This window comes from Ranitomeya variabilis, chromosome 3 (assembly GCF_051348905.1).
Source record: "Ranitomeya variabilis isolate aRanVar5 chromosome 3, aRanVar5.hap1, whole genome shotgun sequence".
In the NCBI taxonomy this organism is placed as follows: domain Eukaryota; kingdom Metazoa; phylum Chordata; class Amphibia; order Anura; family Dendrobatidae; genus Ranitomeya; species Ranitomeya variabilis.
In genome coordinates this window covers 48,824,053-48,844,711 of record NC_135234.1, presented here as the reverse complement: position 1 = coordinate 48,844,711, position 20,659 = coordinate 48,824,053, and the positions used below count along the sequence as shown (strand labels likewise).

General features: G+C 43.5%; 1 protein-coding gene across 2 annotated transcripts in view; it reads left to right on the top strand.

The window, feature by feature from the left end:
• The first annotated feature begins 4,067 nt into the window (after window positions 1-4,067).
• Window positions 4,068-20,659, top strand: part of CHODL (chondrolectin) — a 138,915-nt gene continuing 122,323 nt past the window's right edge. Inside the window, exon 1 of one of the 2 annotated variants that reach the window (XM_077294015.1) lies at window positions 4,068-4,398. In XM_077294015.1, the coding sequence (XP_077150130.1) occupies window positions 4,308-4,398 (91 nt within the window). In that variant the 5' untranslated portion in view covers window positions 4,068-4,307. The remainder of the gene's footprint in view (window positions 4,399-20,659) is intronic. The other variant, XM_077294017.1, reaches the window with a different exon arrangement.

Sequence of the window (20,659 nt, the reverse complement as noted above, 5' to 3'; positions counted from 1 at the left end):
ATCTGCGACGTGTGTTGCAGAGATTTCAGGCTGATAGGCCTGAGTCTTGTCCACCTGACAGACTGTTTGTCCCGGATAAGTGGACTAGCAGAGTCATTTCCGAGGTTCATTCCTCGGTGTTGGCAGGTCACCCGGGAATTTTTGGCACCAGAGATCTGGTGGCCAGGTCCTTTTGGTGGCCTTCCTTGTCAAGGGATGTGCGGTCATTTGTGCAGTCCTGTGGGACTTGTGCTCGAGCCAAGCCTTGCTGTTCTCGTGCCAGCGGTTTGCTCTTGCCCTTGCCTGTCCCGAAGAGACCTTGGACACATATCTCCATGGATTTCATTTCTGATCTTCCGCTATCTCAGGGCATGTCCGTTATCTGGGTGATATGTGATCGCTTCTCCAAGATGGTCCATTTGGTTCCTTTGCCTAAGCTGCCTTCCTCTTCCGATCTGGTTCCTGTGTTTTTCCAGAACGTGGTTCGTTTGCACGGCATCCCTGAGAATATTGTGTCAGACAGAGGATCCCAGTTCGTTTCCAGGTTCTGGCGATCCTTTTGTAGTAGGATGGGCATTGATTTGTCGTTTTCGTCTGCTTTCCATCCTCAGACTAATGGACAGACGGAGCGAACCAATCAGACTTTGGAGGCTTATTTGAGGTGTTTTGTCTCTGCTGATCAGGACGATTGGGTGACATTCTTGCCGTTGGCTGAGTTTGCCCTTAATAATCGGGCTAGTTCCGCCACCTTGGTTTCGCCTTTTTTCTGCAACTCTGGTTTCCATCCTCGCTTTTCTTCGGGTCATGTGGAGCCTTCTGACTGTCCTGGGGTGGATTCTGTGGTGGATAGGTTGCAGCGGATCTGGAATCATGTGGTGGACAACTTGAAGTTGTCACAGGAGAGGGCTCAGCGCTTTGCCAACCGCCGCCGCGGTGTGGGTCCCCGACTACGCGTTGGGGATTTGGTATGGCTTTCTTCCCGCTTTGTTCCTATGAAGGTCTCCTCTCCCAAATTTAAACCTCGTTTTATTGGGCCTTACAAGATATTGGAAATCCTTAATCCTGTATCTTTTCGTCTGGATCTTCCTGTGTCGTTTGCTATTCACAATGTATTTCATAGGTCCTTGTTGCGGCGGTACATTGTGCCTGTAGTTCCTTCTGCTGAGCCTCCTGCTCCGGTGTTGGTTGAGGGCGAGTTGGAGTACGTGGTGGAGAAGATCTTGGATTCTCGCCTCTCCAGGCGGAGGCTTCAGTACCTGGTCAAGTGGAAGGGCTATGGTCAGGAGGATAATTCCTGGGTGGTCGCCTCTGATGTTCATGCGGCCGATTTAGTTTGTGCCTTTCATGCCGCTCATCCTGATCGCCCTGGTGGTCGTGGTGAGGGTTCGGTGACCCCTCACTAAGGGGGGGGTACTGTTGTGAATTTGCTTTTTGCTCCCTCTAGTGGTTACTAGTTTTTTGACTCTGGTTTTTCTGTCATTCCTTTTATCCGCACCTGGGTCGTTAGTTAGGGGTGTTGCTATATAAGCTCCCTGGACCTTCAGTTCTATGCCTGGCAACGTAGTTATCAGAGCTAGTCTGCTGTGCTCTTGTCTACTGATCCTGGTTCCAGTTATATCAGCTAAGTCTGCCTTTTGCTTTTTGCTATTTGTTTTGGTTTTGTATTTTTGTCCAGCTTGTTCCAAATCTGTGTCCTGACCTTTGCTGGAAGCTCTAGGGGGCTGGTGTTCTCCCCCCGGACCGTTAGACGGTTCGGGGGTTCTTGAATTTCCAGTGTGGATTTTGATAGGGTTTTTGTTGACCATATAAGTTACCTTTCTTTATTCTGCTATCAGTAAGCGGGCCTCTCTGTGCTAAACCTGGTTCATTTCTGTGTTTGTCATTTCCTCTTACCTCACCGTTATTATTTGTGGGGGGCTTCTATCCAGCTTTGGGGTCCCCTTCTCTGGAGGCAAGAAAGGTCTTTGTTTTCCTCTACTAGGGGTAGCTAGATTCTCCGGCTGGCGCGTGTCATCTAGAATCAACGTAGGAATGATCCCCGGCTACTGCTAGTGTTGGCGTTAGGAGTAGATATATGGTCAACCCAGTTACCACTGCCCTATGAGCTGGATTTTTGTATTCTGCAGACTTCCACGTTCCTCTGAGACCCTCGCCATTGGGGTCATAACAGTACATTCCTAAACCAAGAATGTGCAAAAACCCTAGTCCATGCCCTCATCATCTCCCGCCTCCACTACTGTAACCTTCTGATCTGTGGCCTCCCCTCTAACACTCTCGCACCCCTCCAATCTATTCTAAACTCTGCTGCCCGACTAATCCACCTGTCCCCCCGCTATTCCCCGGCCTCTCCCCTCTGTCAATCCCTTCACTGGCTCCCCATTACCCAGAGACTCCAGTACAAAAGCCTAACCATGACATACAAAGCCATCCACAACCTCTCTCCTCCATACATCTGTGACCTCGTCTTCCAGTACTTTCCTGCACGCAACCTCCGATCCTCACAAGATCTCCTTCTCTACCCCCCTCTTGCTCCTCTTCCCACAATCACATACAAGATTTCTCTCGCGCATCACCCCTACTCTGGAACTCTCTACCACAACACATCAGACTCTCGCCTACCATCGAAACCTTCAAAAAGAACCTAAAGACCCACCTCTTCTGACAAGTCTACAACCTGCAGTAACCACCGATCGATCAAACCACTATCCTCTCTCCTCCTGTACCAGTTGTGACTTGTATTGTTCAAGATTACTGTACTTGCTTTTATTATGTATACCCCTCCCCACATGTAAAGCGCCATGGAATAAATGGCCCTATAATAATAAATATTAATATATTATCATATTATATAGCACTGTGTACTTACAATTGCTCATTTTGCCTTTCTATCTGGTTAATTTTTGTCTTTTCCAATAGGTCTAGATCTCTAGATTAAAAACAGAATAGCTGAATTCTTCCAAGGTCTGTTACACCCGGTGTCGGAAAGGGATTAAAAGTCTGCTTTCCTTGAAAGACCACTGCTGCAATAACACAGCCAGACTCTGAGTCATGCACTGCCTGTTGTTCATGCAGTGTTACTCATACGGGGTTCACTTAAAGAAGCCCTCCTCCTTCTCCTCCCATCAAAGTATTTATCCTCTTAATATATTGCAGTCATCATATCATATAGCACTGTGTACTTACAATTGCTCATTTTGCCTTTCTACCCAACTAATTATTTTATTTGCCATTAGGATTATGAAGTCACATTATTAAAAACTGAGTAGCTGAATCATTCTAAGCTCTATGTAGAAACAGGAGGTCAATTTTCCCTGTATGAGTCAGGAGTCACTGCAAAAGTCCCTGGTGAGGGGAGGAGGGAGCAGCTGGGACAGGAGTTGAAGAGATGAATGATAAATGTAGGGAAAACAGACTTCCTGCTTCGACATATTTCAGAGAAAGGAGAAAAATTAACTGGGTAGAAAGGCACCGCTATATAATATGATGACTGCAATATTTTAGGATAATAAAAACTGTGTTGGGAGAGCTTTTTTAAGGCAGTGTTCACATTACCACCTGAGCTTCCAGTAGGAACCGACATCTAAGGTCTTATATTTTTAATTTTGACAATTTGCTGATAAGATGACGGACACCTTAACGGAAACCCAACAAAAAGAGTCAGTGGGGTCTCACAGAAAGTGTGATCATGTGACTGATGTATTTCCGTTTTTTGGTTCGTATAGCAGAACAGTAGTCTGAACGCCAAACTAGTAGGTAGGATTGCGATAATTTTTATTGCAGTTGCACTGCCTGCGTCCATCTTTGATCCGATAAATGTCTAAAGGATAAAAGCTTAGGAACCAATATCCTGATACTTTTCAGTGCAATAATATAGTTTCTTCCTCTTGCATCCATGTAAAATGATTCCAGAACATCATTCTACTTCTCTGATCACCCTGTAGAAGAACTGCAGCTCTGACAACTTGCTTCTACCTCTCTGTGCCAAATCTATGGTTCGCTATGGTCTATTGCATAAAGCAAAAGCCTTGGGATTGGCTGCAACAGGATGGAGGGGACAGAAATCAATAGCTCTGGGATGGAGCTGGTTACTGCAGAGAACTCCAGGCATTCACAAGCTTTGCTCATTAGAGAACAGGCTGAGCTTAACATGACTTCAAACAGCAAGTGAGCCCAGGCTGCCAGGCACAGGGGATGTGAGGAGCACACTGCCAGCTCTGCCAGGACCACAGCTCAGGAGGCGGCTTCCCTGCACTCACATTTTTACCACCACATCTGTATATATATATATATATTTTTTTTTATTATTATTTTTGGACATCTGTGTGATCATGCAGCCAATGCTTTACTCAAACACATTCCTGGTGCTGCTCAGTGCCATCCTCTGGGGGCACGGCTACTCAGATACTCGTGTTGTGAGTGGTAAGTAACGTGCCAGTGTGCAAACTTTCATCAGGAGCCTGTATGTGCGCTGGGGATATGTAACATATGGCTGTATATGTAATATGCTTAACCATATATATGTAAGTTATCCTGCAGTCCTATGTAAAATATGTCATGAATTGTGCTAACTTGCGAATTTCTGCATCTACACATAACTTTTATTCCCATGTCCTCATGTTACAATGTTTCTTGATACTTTTTTTTGTAGCTAGGAAACTGCTACATTCAGAATCCAAGAGTCTCAGTATTTGTAGATGGAGCCAAAAACTGAATACAGGTTATTTAGAAACTTTATATAGTTTGTAAACTTTAGGCTATGTTCACATTGGGCGTTTTTGCTGTATTTTTTAATGCTAATTTTCAGCTGGATTTGACGGAAACAGCTATGTCTATGAGATTTCAGAGCTTGTTTTTTTTGTATTTTGCAGCGTTTTTAGGACATAGAGCTTGTCACTTCTTTTAGCGTTTTTTCAACCATTGAATTGAATGGAAAAAACGCATCAAAACTGCACCAAAAATGCAGCAAAACCGCACGAAAATACAGCAAAACCTGCGTTTTTGCCACAGCTTCTTACCTGCCAAGCACTCAGGTTTTGCTGCAGAAAAAAAGGCAGAAAAAAGGCAGAAACAACGCCCAGTGTGAACGCAGCCTTATAGTATTTTGGAGCGAATTTGCAGATGTCAAAGAAACTGCACAAAATTAAAACAAAAGTGTCCTGACAGTAGTGACTAGACCTTAACCAAACACTATAGGGATTGTTGAGTTGCAGGACCTACAGGTGGCCATGACTGTAAAAATAGCAATGGTTGTATAAAAAATTGGAGACCCCAAAATATTATCCCTAGTGACTCTAAATGACAAGTTCATCCCTGCTACGTCTATTGTAATACTTTATTGTTACAGGACTTTTATGGCACCAACATAAGGCTCTATTCACACATCAATATTTTGGATCAGTATTTCTATGCCAAAAACCAGGAGAGTCTACAAAACATATAGAACAGGTGTCAATTCTTCTTTTTTAGCTTTTTTCTCTGTAACGTTCACTCCTGGTTTTGGAAGATAAGAACTAATGAAAAAAACTGACATGTGAATGAGGCTTAAGTCATAGCGCTGTGTGTAAAAATGACTAAATAGACAGACTGAGGCCACGTTCACACGCTCATATTTGGTCAGTATTTTACATCAGTATTTCTAAGCCAAAACCAGGAGTGGGTGATAAATACAGAAGTAGTGACGTGTTTCTAATATACTTTTCCTCTGTTCCTCTCCAGGTTTTGGCTTAAATACTGATTTAAAATACTGATTAAATACTGACTGTGTGACCGTGGCCCGATAGTCTACTTATAGGTGATGTTTAAGTAGTTTCCACTTAAGTTTAACATCATTCCCAAAAAGTGTAGAAGGACAGATGTAGCAGTGCTGAGATTTCCAGTAGTGCTGGGTTTGTAATTTGACATAGCTCATTGTGATATTACTTATTTAGGATTACTAGTAATTGCATTATTAATATTATCAGATTAATGTTATTTGGGATCTTACATAGGACTGCAGTTAAGCCCAATGAAGTATGAAAACCAAGAGATTAAATTCCATATTCAGTTCTAAACTTAAAGGGAAATTCCAGTTACAAGTTATCTCCTATGCACGGGATTGATGATTACTATCAGATTTGTGGGGATCCGACCATGATAGGACTTCTGGAGGTAGTCGAGTACAGTGCTCGGTTATGGCGCCAAGTCCTATAGAGATCGAATGGAGCTCCAGCGCACATGTGCAGTTACTTCTCTGTTGTGACACATCGGTAGGAGGGATGTCACAAGCCCCTCCATTCTGGAGATCGTTAGGGGGATTCGGCAGCTGATCTCTCAGCATTAGATATCTATGGATAGGAGATAACTTGTAATTACTAATAAGCGTGAGTACTCGTTACTTGAGTTTGCCGAGGGTGCTCGTGTATGCACCGAGTATCGCAGGTGCTCAAGTGCAATGTTCGAGTCCCAATGGCCACATGTTTCGTGGCTGTTCGACAACCACAAAACATTCAGGGATTGCCCGGGTTTGTCAGGCAATCCCCGCATGTTTTAGGAACGTCTAACAGTCCCGAAACGTGCAGCTGCGGGGACTCGAACATGTCACTCAAGCACCCGCGATACTCGGTGCATACACGAGCACCCTCAGCAAACTCGTGTAAAGCACTTGTAATAGCTATAATATCCCTTTAAGATAACTCGGGTATCTCAGTGGGCGTCTGTTTTCATGCATAAGCAATTTAGTATCTATGAGTTGGAAGGAAAATTCAGCTCTGCTGCACCTTTAGAAGGAATAATTGATGAGTTACAATGGGTTAATACACTGCAGAACACAGCCGAGCTGTCAAGTGATGTCAGGTTCAGTTTTAAAGCAAATTTGGCAAGTCCATGCGGCTGTGTGCATAATGTATAGGTAGGAGCCGGGCATCGTAACGAGCACTTGGCTATCATTATAAATTGCGTGAGTGTAGAGATAGGGGCAATGAACCAAAATCTCCATTCTGCAGATCCGTGGGAAAATGGAGCCAAATGACTAAGGACTGCGATGTAGCGACGTCTCCAACGCTTTAGGCTACAGATACGATTTATATAGCCCCATATTCCAATTTTTTGCTAATAAGTGACAGCAGGTTATGTTTGCTCACTTGGGAGAAGTGTTGTGTCTCTCATATGTGGAGTAACGCGTGATGTCAAGGCTTATTCGGGAACTTGCAGCCATGTAAAATAAAATAAAAGTTTTCCATTGGATGATACTCTATATGTGATAGAGGCAGGCAGGGGATTCAGCTCTTGTAGACTGATATTGGGTATATATATCCATTAACGGGATTGTCCAGACATACATGTCTGTATTCTGCACCACTTGTAACTTTTTCCCAGCCGCAGCCCAAAGTTTCTTAGCTTGTAATTTACCGTGGGCTGACTGTTAGTAAGTTTATGTACGTAAACCCTTAGTTTACTATAAAAAGTTTACTATATAAAGATCCTTTAACCGTTCCTACGAGGAACGGTTAAAGGATCTGGGAATGTTTAGATTTAAAAAAGGAAGGCTAATAGGAGACTTAATAGCTGTCTACAAATATCTGAAGGGATGTCACAGTGTAGAGGGATCGTCAATATACTCATTTGCACATGGAAAGATGAGAAGCAATGGGATGAAACTGAAAGGGAGAAGATACAGATTAGATATTAGATAATACTTTTTGACAGTGAGGGTGATCAATGAGTGGAACAGGCTGCCACAAGAGGTGGTGAGTTCTCCTTCAATGGAAGTCTTCAAACAGAGGCTGGACAGACAACATTAAGCAGGGGGTTGGATATGACCCTGGAGGTTCCTTCCAACTGTAACATTCTACGATTCTGTGATTCTATCATGTTGTACAAGAAGTGGAATAACATAAGTTCATGTCATTCTCATTACTATATGGTCAATGAAGACTGTACAAAGTTAGAGAGTTAAACACCAGGGAGTGATAGGTAAGAAGGGTGATAGCATAAAAATTGTTTTATCCACCTCCCTGGGGTGACTGGAGTCAATACATGAGGAGAGACAGGGGCAGACACAGACAGAATAGAGCCCCTGTGCAAGGACAGTATATGGGCCATTTGCAGTCCAATGATGTGTATGTCCATATCAAAGGACAATTTTGTGAGATCCTCATATCCATCCGTGCATCTTATCACTTACATGTGGTCTGTCTTTTCCTAAAGAAGAAGTTCCTGTAACTTCGAAACACGTAGAATGAATAAAAACCACAAATAATTTATTAAAATTTATCTCGGACTGACATCTTTCCAAGATTCAGCAGCGCGGAGGATCTCCACAAAAACTTCTTTTCATATGGATATCTGATGGTCACAGTGTGACCCGTGGATCTACAGCAGCTGATAAGTACAACCTACAAGTGATAAAAAACTGACATCAGGTTAGCACATTTTGACCCACTCCTTTATGCTTATGTAGATAAAACCCTACTGTGTGCTATTCTTTCTCCCTAGTATATTTATTAATAATGCGTATGTGACTGAAGCATTTTGCTGCTTTGGAGGTGGTAGTGCCCCCTTACCGCTTGTGACCCTTTTCCGCACCTAGGAAGAAATAATAATACTGAGATGTACAGGTGCTTCTGACAAAATAGAATAATCATCAAAAAAGTTAATTTATTTCAGTTCTTCAATACAAAAAGGGAAACTCATATATTATATAGAGTCATTACACACAGAGTGACCTATTTCAAGGATTTATTTCTGGTAATCTTGATGATTATTGCAGCCAATGAAAACCCAAAAGTCAGACCTGAAATAAATTAACTTTTTGATGATATTCTAATTTTGTGAGAAGCACCTTCTGGTCTTATTTTCAGACCCTTTTATTTATGAAAAAGCCCACATAGTGGGACATAGGTCTTGCATCTCACAGGATTTTTCCACTAAAGAAATAGGTTGCAATTTTTTGTCTTTCCATAGAAAGGTTTAGTACCTCAACATTACAGCAACGGTTCAGGCGGTGGATTTCTGTAATAATGGCACTCATACATCTAACGTGCTTTGCTATGGCCGATGATGGATCTTGTTCCATTTAACTTTTTCTTATTGGTTTCAGTCTCTTTATCTCAATACTCCATAGTACCTCAGGTCTGCATTCTTCCAATGGTATGTTGGCAAACATGAATCTCAGTTGTTCAGACCCACACCTTAACCTGGGCACCCGGCACAGTCTAATGTCAGGTGCAGACAAATGTATTTTTGGTCAGTGTGCAATTTGGCAAAACATCAAATTTCACTTGGACCAATCTTAATTTATGGGGCTGCGCACATGTCCATTTTTTCCCTTGGACCGGGCCAATTCTTTCCACACACTTTGCCATGCGAGTCAATGAGTGCCTGGAAATAATCAGACTACACTCAGATGACATCTGAGTGCACTCTGATTTCCACGTACTGACGGAATGGAGAAGATGGATAAATTTTGTCCATCTTCCCACAGTGTGCTTGTCACGGTGATGACTCACAGGCCTTCACAGCACCATTCTGCTCAATCAAAATGCATACCTCCCAACTGTCCCGGATCCAGCGGGACTGTCCCGATTTTGACAGTCAGCCCCGCGATCCCGGGCGGGACATTAGTTGTCCCGTAGTGGTTGGGAGGTGTGCTGCAATATCAGGTGGTCAGCCTCATCCCTGCACCCGCAAAGCTGCCTGAGCACAGCACACCACATATTGGCAGCTTCGTGGCCACAGGACCTGTGATGAGGTCACAGGGGGAGGAGTCAGGGGTCACATGATCGGGACCTCCATGGATTGCAGGACTCGGCGGTGCTGGTTGACAACTTGCCATGGTACTGGATGAGGTAAGCTGCCGTGTGTGGGGTCAGGAGGTGTTTACAGTGTAGATGTAGCAGAGCCGTGTGTGTACAAGGTGTATGGAGTGGAGCCGTGTGTGTATGAGGTGTACGGAGCGGAGCACGTGTGTGTACGAGGTGTATGGAGCAGAGCTGAATGTGTATGAGGTGTATGGAGCGGAGCTGAATGTGTACAAGGTGTATGGAGCGGAGCTGAATGTGTATGAGGTGTATGGAGCGGAGCTGAATGTGAACGAGGTGTATGGAGTGGAGCTGAATGTGTACGAGGTGTATGGAGCGGAGCTGAATGTGTATGAGGTGTATGGAGTGGAGCTGAATGTGTATAAGGTGTATGGAGCGGAGCCGCATGTGTATGAGGTGTATGGAGCGGAGTGCATGTGTACAAAGCGCAGCCACGTGTGTAGGAGTAGATATGTGTGGCCATTATATGGTACGAAGTATCATGTGTGGTCATTATGCAGTATGGAGCATCATGTGTGGCCATTATACAGTATGGAGCATCATGTGTGGTCATTATGCAGTATGGAGCATCATGTGTGGCCATTATACAGTATGGAGCATCATGTGCAGTCATTATACAGTATGGAGCATCATGTGCGGCCATTATACAGTATGGAGCATCATGTGCGGCCATTATACAGTATGGAGCATCATGTGCGGCCATTATACAGTATGGAGCATCATGTGCGGCCATTATACAGTATGGAGCATCATGTGTGGCCATTATACAGTATGGAGCATCATGTGTGGTCATTATGCAGTATGGAGCATCATGTGTGGCCATTATACAGTATGGAGCATCATGTGCAGTCATTATACAGTATGGAGCATCATGTGCGGCCATTATACAGTATGGAGAATCATGTGCGGCCATTATACAGTATGGAGCATCATGTGTGGCCATTATACAGTATAGAGCATCATGTGGGGTCATTATACAGTATGGAGCATCATGTGTGGCCATTATACAGTATGGAGCATCATGTGCAGTGATTATACAGTATGGAGCATCATGTGGGGTCATTATACAGTATGGAGCATCATGTGCAGTCATTATATGGTATGAAGTATCATGTGTGGCCATTATACAGTATGGAGCATCATGTGTGGCCATTATACAGTATTGAGCATCATGTGTGGCCATTATACAGTATGGAGCACTGTATGGCCATTATACAGTATGGAGCATCTGTGGGGCCTTTGTACAGTATGGAGCATCATGTGGGGCCATTATACAGTATGGAGCATCATGTGTGGCCATTATACAGTATGGAGCATCATGTGTGGCCATTATACAGTATGGAGCATCATGTGTGGCCATTATACAGTATGGAGCATCATGTGTGGCCATTATACAGTATGGAGCACTGTGTGGCCATATTTTTTTGTTTATAATTATTCTTTATGAAACAGTGTGATCAGCAGTGCTAAATGGGTGTGGTTGTGACGTGGATATGGGTGTGGCTAGTTATGAATGGGTGTGGTCAGAGGCATGGCCTAAAATTTGCCGCAAACTTTGTCCCTCTTTCCCATCTTCAAAAGTTGGGAGGTATGAAAATGTACTCCAATTTGTTGTTACTAACAGCATCATCTTGCCACACAAAAAAGCCACACAAACAACAAACCCTGAGACAGTTAAATTAATGGAAAAATTATAAAGAGCTGCATACCTCTGGAAGTGGTGACCTAAACAAAAAATGTTCTACAAGTTCCACATTTACATTCAACCCTCCCCAAAATATATATGTACATGTGTGTATATATATATATATATATATATATATATATATATATATATATATATATATAGTGACAGGGTCTCTGGCAATGTAATGTATGTGAGAGGAAATATGTATCACAAAGACTGCTATCTCCCGTTATGTGAAAACCCTGAAGTTTCTCTCCTCTCCAGCATGTTATATGCTGAGACAGGTTAATTTGCCATGACAGGGTTGGGTTTTTTGTGAGTGGCTGTAAGACATGGGCAGGACGGTCGCTCACCATAATCCCTCCCCAACGGTGTGGTTTGACAAGTTAAATGTTGGTGTAAACCACTGTTTGGGCGCATAGCAGAGCATGAAAGGGAAGGAGCGCCATTTGTCTTCAATGCAAAAATTGGCTGGAATTGAGATTGGACGCCATGTTACGTTTGGAGAGCCCCTGATGTGCCTAAACATTGAAACCCCCCACAAGTGACACCATTTTGGAAAGTAGACCCCCTAAGGAACTCATCTAGATGTGTGGTGAGCATTTTGATCCACCAATTGCTTCACAGAAGTTTATAATGTAGAGCAGTAAAAATAAAAAATATTTTTTCACAAAAATGAAATTTTTGCCCTCTATTTTTTATTTTCCCAAGGTTACCAGAAGAAATTGTACCCTAAACGTTGTTGTGCAATTTGTCCTCAGTACGCTGATACCCCATATGTGGGGGTAAACCACTGTTTGGGTGCATGGCAGAGCTCGGAAGGGAAGGAGCACCGTTTGACTTTTCAATGCAAAATTGGCTGGAATTGAGATGGGATGCCATGTTGTGTTGGGGAGCCCCTGATGTGCCTAAACATTGAAACCTCCCACAAGTGACACCATTTTGGAAAGCAGACCCCCTAATGAACTTATCTAGATGTGTGGTGAGCATTTTGACCCACCAAGTGCTTCACAGAAGTTTATAATGTAGAGCCGTAAAAATAAAAAATAATATTTTTTCACAAAAATGAACTTTTTGCCCCCAATTTTTTATTTTCCCAAGGTTACCAGAAGAAATTGGACCCAAAACGTTGTGAAATTTGTCTTGAGTACGCTGATACCCCATATGTGGGGGTAAACCACTGTTTGGGTGCATGGCAGAGCTCGGGAGGGAAGTCGCGCCGTTTGACTTTTCAAGGCAAAATTGGCTGGAATTGAGATGGGATGCCATGTTGCGCTTGGAGAGCCCCTAATGTGCCTAAATATTGAAACCCCCACAAGTGACCCCATTTTGGAAAGTAGATCCCCTAAGGATATTATCTAGATGTGTTGTGAGAGCTCTGAACTCCCAAGTGTTTCACTACACTTTATAACGCAGAGCTGTGAAAATAAAAATTCATTTTTTTTCCACAAAAATTATTTTTTAGCCCCCAGTTTTGTATTTTCCCAAGGATAACAGGAGAAATTGGACCCCAAAAGTTGTTGTGTAATTTGTCTTGAGTGCGCTGATACCCCATATGTGGGGGGTAACCACCGTTTGGGCGCATGGCAGAGCTCGGAAGGGAAGGAGCACCATTTGGAATGCAGACTTAGATGGAATGGTCTGCAGGCGTCACATTGCATTTGCCGAGCCCTTAATGTACCTAAACAGTAGAAACCCCCCACAAGTGACCCCATATTGGAAACTAGTCCCCCAAGGAACTTATCTAGATGTGTTGTGAGAACTTTGAACTCCCAAGTGTTTCACTACAGTTAATAACGCAGAGGCATGAAAATAAAAAATCACTTTTTTCCTTCTATGATGTACTATCCCGTCCCTGGGAATGAAGTCCCAGGTCACCTTGACTGGATAGTACGTCATATGGGATTAAGGGGTTAAATACTTGCAGTTTTGGCTGAAAATCATTCTTAGGCTGGCGTCACACTTAGCGTAGGGAAATACGGTCCGTTTTTTACAGGCGTAATACGCAGAAAAGTTCCTGAACAGTGATCCGTATTCAACACAAGGATGCAATTTTTTTCTCAAAAAATTATCCGTGTGTCATCAGTATAGCATCCGTATGGCATCCGTATGGCGAGTGAGTTGTGAAATGGACATATAATGGATCCATGGGCTCAAATATTCGTGAAAACATATATACAGTCTATATACATATACAGTACAGATCAAATGTTTGGACACACCTTCTCATTTAAAGATTTTTCTGTATTTTCATGACTATGAAAATTGTAAATTCACACTGAAGGCATCAAAACTATGAATTAACACATGTGGAATTATATACTTAACAAAAAAGTGTGAAACAACTGAAAATATGTCTTATATTCTAGGTTCTTCAAAGTAGCCACCTTTTGCTTTGATGACTGCTTTGCACACTCTTGGCATTCTCTTGATGAGCTTCAAGAGGTAGTCACCGGAAATCGTTTTCACTTCACAGGTGTGCCCTGTCAGGTTTAATAAGTAGGATTTCTTGCCTTAGGGCTCATTTCCACTTGCAAGAAACACGTCCGTGTCTCGCATGTGGAAACCAAGCTGTGGCGCCGGCACTCCAGATCGGAGCATGCGGCCGCATAGGAACACATGGAGCTGCACAGCTCCGCTCCAAAGTGCCAGCGCCACAGCTTGGTTTCCACATGCGAGACACGGACGTGTTTCTCACAAGTGGAAATGAGCCCTTATAAATAGGGTTGGGACAATCAGTTGTGTTGTGCAGAAGTCTGGTGGATACACAGCTGATAGTCCTACTTCCTTCAGTGTGAAGGTACAATTTTCATAGCCATGAAAATACAGAAAAATCTTTAAATGAGAAGGTGTGTCCAAACTTTTGCTCTGTACTGTATGTATATATATATATATATACCGTATATATATATATATATATATATATATATATTTTTTTTTTTTAATACAGAGCTAGATAGCGCAAATAAGCCGGTAATTCAATTATCTCCTTATCAAACCTGCCAGGATATGACACATGGCTTACATACAGGAAACCATTTGATATCCCTTTTTTTTTGCATATTCCTCACTACTAATGTAAGAAGTGTCTGTGTGCAAAATTTGGGAGCTCTAGGTGTTAAAATAAAGGGTTAAATCAAGGAAACAACAATATCCCTTACCTGTCTGCCGTACAGTCATGTCCCATGATGTAAATCCATCTGAAAGGGTTAAATAATTTTACAACCAGGAGCCTGATAATGTAGCTGCCCCTGGCTGTAAAAACTGGGGAATGAATGGAACGCAGCTTCGTAGACTTGCAGTGATGCGCCGCCTGGTGGCATAAACTCATATGAACTCAAGCGTGGGAAAATATTCTGAAAATTTCCCATGCTAGAGTTCATATGAGGTTATGCCAGCAGGGGGCTCAGCACCGGAAGTCTACGAAGCTACCTAGCTTCCTAGCTACCTATAAGGAAGAGACTATGTGACAATAGATGACACTATGCAAGAAATAACAAATCATTTAATAATGAATCACAATACTGCAAAAGCACCATTTGACTTGAAAAGAAGTGTGTAACACCCTTAAGACTCCTAGGACAATGTCACAGTGACCTCACCATAGAAACGGATGGTAAACGGTAGTAACTAACAGCTCTTTCAATCACACAGTGCACTGTCAGACTTCTCATGTCTTTAAAATGAAAAACAGTCAAAATGTATGCTTCTTAGTTATTTGTGATTAAACAGACTGTTCTTTGCAGAATGCTATGGTCACACTATCAGTATTTGGTCAGTATTTCACATCAGTATTTGTTAGCCAAAACCAGGAGTGGGTGATAAATCCAGAAGTGGTGACGTGTTTCTATTATACTTTTCCTCTGATTGTTGCACTCCTGGTTTTGGCTTCCAAATACTGATATTAAATACTGACCAAATACTGATAGTGTGACCATGGCCGAACACTGATATAAACTGATGGTGTTGCTGTCAGAGGTAACAATAGCCTGCTATGAATGACATGAGTGATGTTCAATAACCTCCTATGCACCACACTAATGGGCTTGCTTTAGACAAATTAGGCTAATTGTGAACTGTATTTGGCAATACGTCTGCCTGGACATCTGGTGTTAGTGGTAGTGCTTCTGCTCTAGATAATGGCTCCTACATTCTTAGTGTGGTATGTTTTGCACTAACTCAACATGTACAATTCAATGTCTATATCTACAATTTATTTATTTATTTATTTTTTAAATGTAAACCACTTTCTAAAACTGATGTAATAAGAAATGATAGGTCTAGACATGAGCCAACCCGAATGGGAAAGTCCAGGGTCCGTACCAAACACCTAGTGTCTGTTACCGAACCCCGAACATGGACTTTTTACTTTCTGGTAGGTTTCCTTGTTGAAAGGCTGCAGCGCAGCCAATCAACATTCTTTAAACTGTGGGCCCATTCGGAGCCATCACAGCCATGACAAATATTGGCATGGCTGTGATTCGCCGGCGCAGCATGTGACCCGGCCTGTATAAAGAGTGCTGTCGCCATTATGCTCTCATTAGTGTAGGGATAGGATGCAGATGCAGTGAGTTATAGATTGTGACTGCGCAGTCTGCAAAAAATATGCTGTGTGTACTCTGTACCCACATCTGTGGGAGTACTGTCCTTAAGCCATTGTGTGTACTATGCACCCCCCTACCTGTGGGAGTACTGTCTTTTAAGCTCCAATTTGTATGCTGCACCCTCCACCTGTGGGAGTACTGTTCTTTAGGCCACTGTGTGTACTCTATACCCCTCACCAATGGGAGTACTGTCCATTAAGCTGATGTGGGTACTCTGCATCGTCCCACCTATGGGAGTATGGTCCTTTAATAAGCTGTGTGCACTCTGTACCCCTGCCTGTACTGTCCTTTAAGCCACTGTGTGTACTCCTCACCCTCCTGCCTGTGGGAGTACTGTCTTTTAACAAGTTGTGTGTACACTGCACCCATATCTGTGGGAGTACTGTCCTTTAAGCTGCTGTGTGTACTCTGTACCCCCCACCTGTGGGAGTACTGTTCTTTAAGCCACTGTGTGTACTCTACACCCCCCACCAGTGGGAGTGCTGTCCATTAAGCTGATGTGTGTATTCTGCACCCTCCCACCTATGGGAGTATGGTCCTTTAATAAGCTGTGTGTACTCTGCATAAATATGTGTGGGAGCATTGTCCTATTTACTCTGCACCTCTGCCTGTGTGAGTACTGTCTTTTAACAAGCTGTGTGTACACTGCACCCATATCTGTGGGAGTACTGTCCTTTAAGCCACCGTGTGTACTCTGTACCCCCCACATGTGGGAGTACTGTTCTTTAAGCTGATGTGTGTACTCTGCCTCCTCCCACCTATGGCAGTATGGTCCTTTAATAAGTTGTGTGTACTCTGCACAGATATGTGTGGGAGCATTGTCTTTTAAGCCGCTGTGTGGACTCCTCACCCTCCTGCCTGTGGGAGTACTGCCCTTTAAGCCACTGTGTGTACTCATCACCCTCCCACCTGTGGGAGTACTGCCCTTTAAGCCACTGTGTGTACTAATCACCCTCCCACCTGTAGGAGTACTTTCTTTTAACAATCTGTGTGTACACTTCACCCATATCTGTGGGAGTACTGTCCTTTAAACCACTGTGTATACTCTGCATCCCCCACCTATGGAATTACTGTCTTTTAAGCCACTTTGTGTACTTTGCCCACCCTGCCTGTGGGAGTACTGTCCTTTAAACCATTGTGTGGTTTCTAGTATGCTGAGAAATAAATAATTGGCATCAACCATCTGGTTGACATTTCCAGGCCCCAAAAATATTTTTGTCTGGACTTGTGTATGTTTTTCAGTAGTCTGAGAAATAAATATTTGACATCAACTGTTTAGCTGTCATTTCTAGGCACAAAAATAATTTTTCTGTCTAGTGTGTGTATTTTAGTAGTCTAGGAAATAAATATTTGGCATCAACCATCTTGTTGCCATTTCTAGGCTCTATTTTTTTTTTTTACTAGATTAGTGTATGTTTTTTAGTAGTTTGGGAAATAGTTGGCATTAACCATCTCATTGCCATTTCTAGGCCCAAAAATAATGTTTCTGGACCAGTGTGTGTTTTTTAGTAGTTTGGAAAATAAATAATTGGCATCAATCATCTCGTTGCCATTTCTAGGCAGAAATAAAACTTTTTCAGGAGCAGTGTGTGCTTTCTACTACTGTTGCAAGAATTAATACAGCAGAAAAGGGACAGCAATGCTTACCTGCCCAGGTCTCCGAATGAAGGATGCAGCAAACACATATAGTAAAGATGGCAGCAACACAGGTGCAAAATGCTGATACTGTTCCACCTACACCCTCACGTCCACCTCCTCTACCTCCTCCTCCAGTTGGACCTTTGTTTCCTGGTTGTAGCTTGTTAGTTTATTTTGGGTTCATTCTATGTTCTTTGAAATCCATTCACTAAAAAAAAGAAAAAGAAATAGTGTTTTATTACACCTACCTTGCCTCTTCCACCCATACCGCCACATTCACGTCTTCCTCAATTTGGACTTACACCTCCTGATCTCTTCCTCCACTTGGACTTACACCTCCTGGTTCTAGATAGCTAGTTTAGTTTTGTAAATTAAGCACGGTGGCTCAGTGGATAGCTTTGCAGTGCTGAGGTCCTAGGTTCAAATCCCACCAAGGACAGCATCTGCAAGGAGTTTGTATGTTCTCCCCGTGTTTACGTGGCTTTCCTCTGGGTTCTCTGATTTCCTCCCACATTCCAAAGACATACTGATAGGAAATTTATGTTGTGAGCCCCATTGGGGACAGTGATGATAATGTGTGCAAACTGTAAAGAGCTGCGGAATATGTTAGCCCTATATGAAGATTATTATTATTATAAATTGTAGGTTATTTGTCAGTTCCATAACAAAAATAAAAAAAGTTTGAAAAGTAAAAGAAAACAAAAAATATCAAAAACAAATGGTGCATTACTCCTCTCTTGAATCTTTATTTTATTTAGTTAAATAGCGCCATTAATTCCACAGCACTTTACAGACATCATTGTTGTTGTCCCCAATTGGGTTCACAATCTATTTTCCCTATCAGTATGTCTTTGGAGTGTAGGAAGAAACCGGAGAAAACCCACACAAACACGGTAAGAAGATTAAAACTCCTTGCAGATGTTGTCCTTAAACACACAACCCCAGCGCTGCAAAGCAACAGTGCTAACCACTGAGCCACTGTGCTTCCTTGCCTCTTGCACCTATACTGCCGGGTCCACCGCCTCCTCCACTTGAACTTGTTCCTCCTGGTTCAAGATTCTTATTTTTTACTTCTGCTCTGCTTAGCGTAGGGAAAGGATGCAGCTGTTATGAGGGACAGTGTAAGGGTACGTGTCCACGGGTCATATTGTTGGAAACACCGCTCCGCCAAAAGCGCCACACCCTTCTGTACACGCAGCGATTCCGGATGTGTTCATTGAACACATCTGGAGTCGCCACACCCTATTCATAGGACTGTGTTAATTACCTTGCGGAGACGGAGCGTCGCCGCAAGGTAAACAGACATGCTGCAGTCTAGAAAGACGCGCCGCATGTCCGGAAACGCAGAGCCGCCGGATGCGTGTTCGCACGCAGAGTGGAGATGGCATTTCATCAAATTCCCTCCACTATACTGTAACATCTGGATGCTGCGGATTGAACGCTGCGGCTGTACGCAGCATTCAATCCGCAGCTAATCCGGATGTAATCCGGCCTGGGGAAACATACCCTTAGGTTTTGTGTGTGCAGTTCTTTAGAAACACTATGTGTACTGTGCTTTCGTATCGGCGATAGTACCATGAGTAACCAAAAGTTTTAATAATCTACAACTGTGTCTAAGGGAGTGATGTGCTTCTAAACATATTTTTCTACGCATATGCAACCATGTCTGTGATAGTACTGTGCAAAAAGCTGCTGTGTGGATTCTTATATACTTCTTAGTGATGAGCAAATATACTCGTTACTCGAGATTTCTCGAGCACGCTCGGGGGTCCTCCGAGTATTTTTTAGTGCTCCCAGATTTAGTTTTTCCTGCTGCAGCTGAATGATTCACATCTGTTAGCCGGCATAAGTTCATGTGGGGATTCCCTAGCAACCAGGCAACCCCCACACTATTAACTAGTTAAATGCCGCTGTCAAACTCTGACAGCGGCATTTAACAAGCGCTTCTGGCCATCCAGCTGGAAATGCGTGCACCGCTGACCCCTGTCACGTGATCGGGGGTCAGCGGTGCATCGGCATGACAAACAGAGGTCTCCTGAAGATCTCTATGGTTGTTGAGGCCAAATTGCTGTGCGCGCCACCCTGTGGGCAGCGCTCATAGCGATGCTGTAATTCAGCTACATAGAGGCGATCTGAGCATCGCTCCTACGTAGCAGAGTCTATCAGGCTATGGCAGTTTCTAGCCCCTCATGGAGGCTATTGAAGCATGGCAAAAGTAAAAAAAAATGATTTTAAAATATGAAAAAATAAAAAAAACATAAAAGTTCAAATCACCCCCCTTTCGCCCCATTCAAAATAAAACAATAGAAAATCAAACATACACAATTTGCTATCCGCATTCAGAATCGCCTGATCTATCAATAAAAAAAAAGAATTAACCTGATCGCTAAACAGCATAGGCCAGATTATACCCTTCCAGGGCCAGAATATACCCCAGCTGCTGTAGATCAGATTTTTCATGCTTTTGAGTACCATTGAGTGATATACTTAATAATGGGGCTCCAGTTAGTGCACAGGGACAGTGCATGGGGCCCCAGACATGGCACAGGGGCCCCAGACATCACACAGGATTGAGTGATATACTCAAGAACGGGGCCCCAGGCAGCGCACAGGACTGAGTGATATACTCAAGAACAGGGCCCCAGACATCGCACAGGGGGTCCCAAGCAGTGCACAGGGGGCAGAGACAGTGCACAGGGGCCCTGCGCCCTGTCTCTTCCCCTTTACGTGCTGTCTCTTCCCCCACTTGTGCGCTGTCTCTGCCCCCCTGTGCACTGCCTGGGGCCCCTGTGTGCTGCCTGGGGACTTGTGCACTTCCTGGGCCCCCCGTGTGTTGCCTGGGGCCCCGTGTGCTGCCTGGGGCCTAGTGTTCTTCCAGGCACCCCGTTCGCTGTCTCTGCCCCCTGTGTGCTGCCTGGGGCACCGTTCGCTCTCTGTCCCCTCATGTGCTGCCT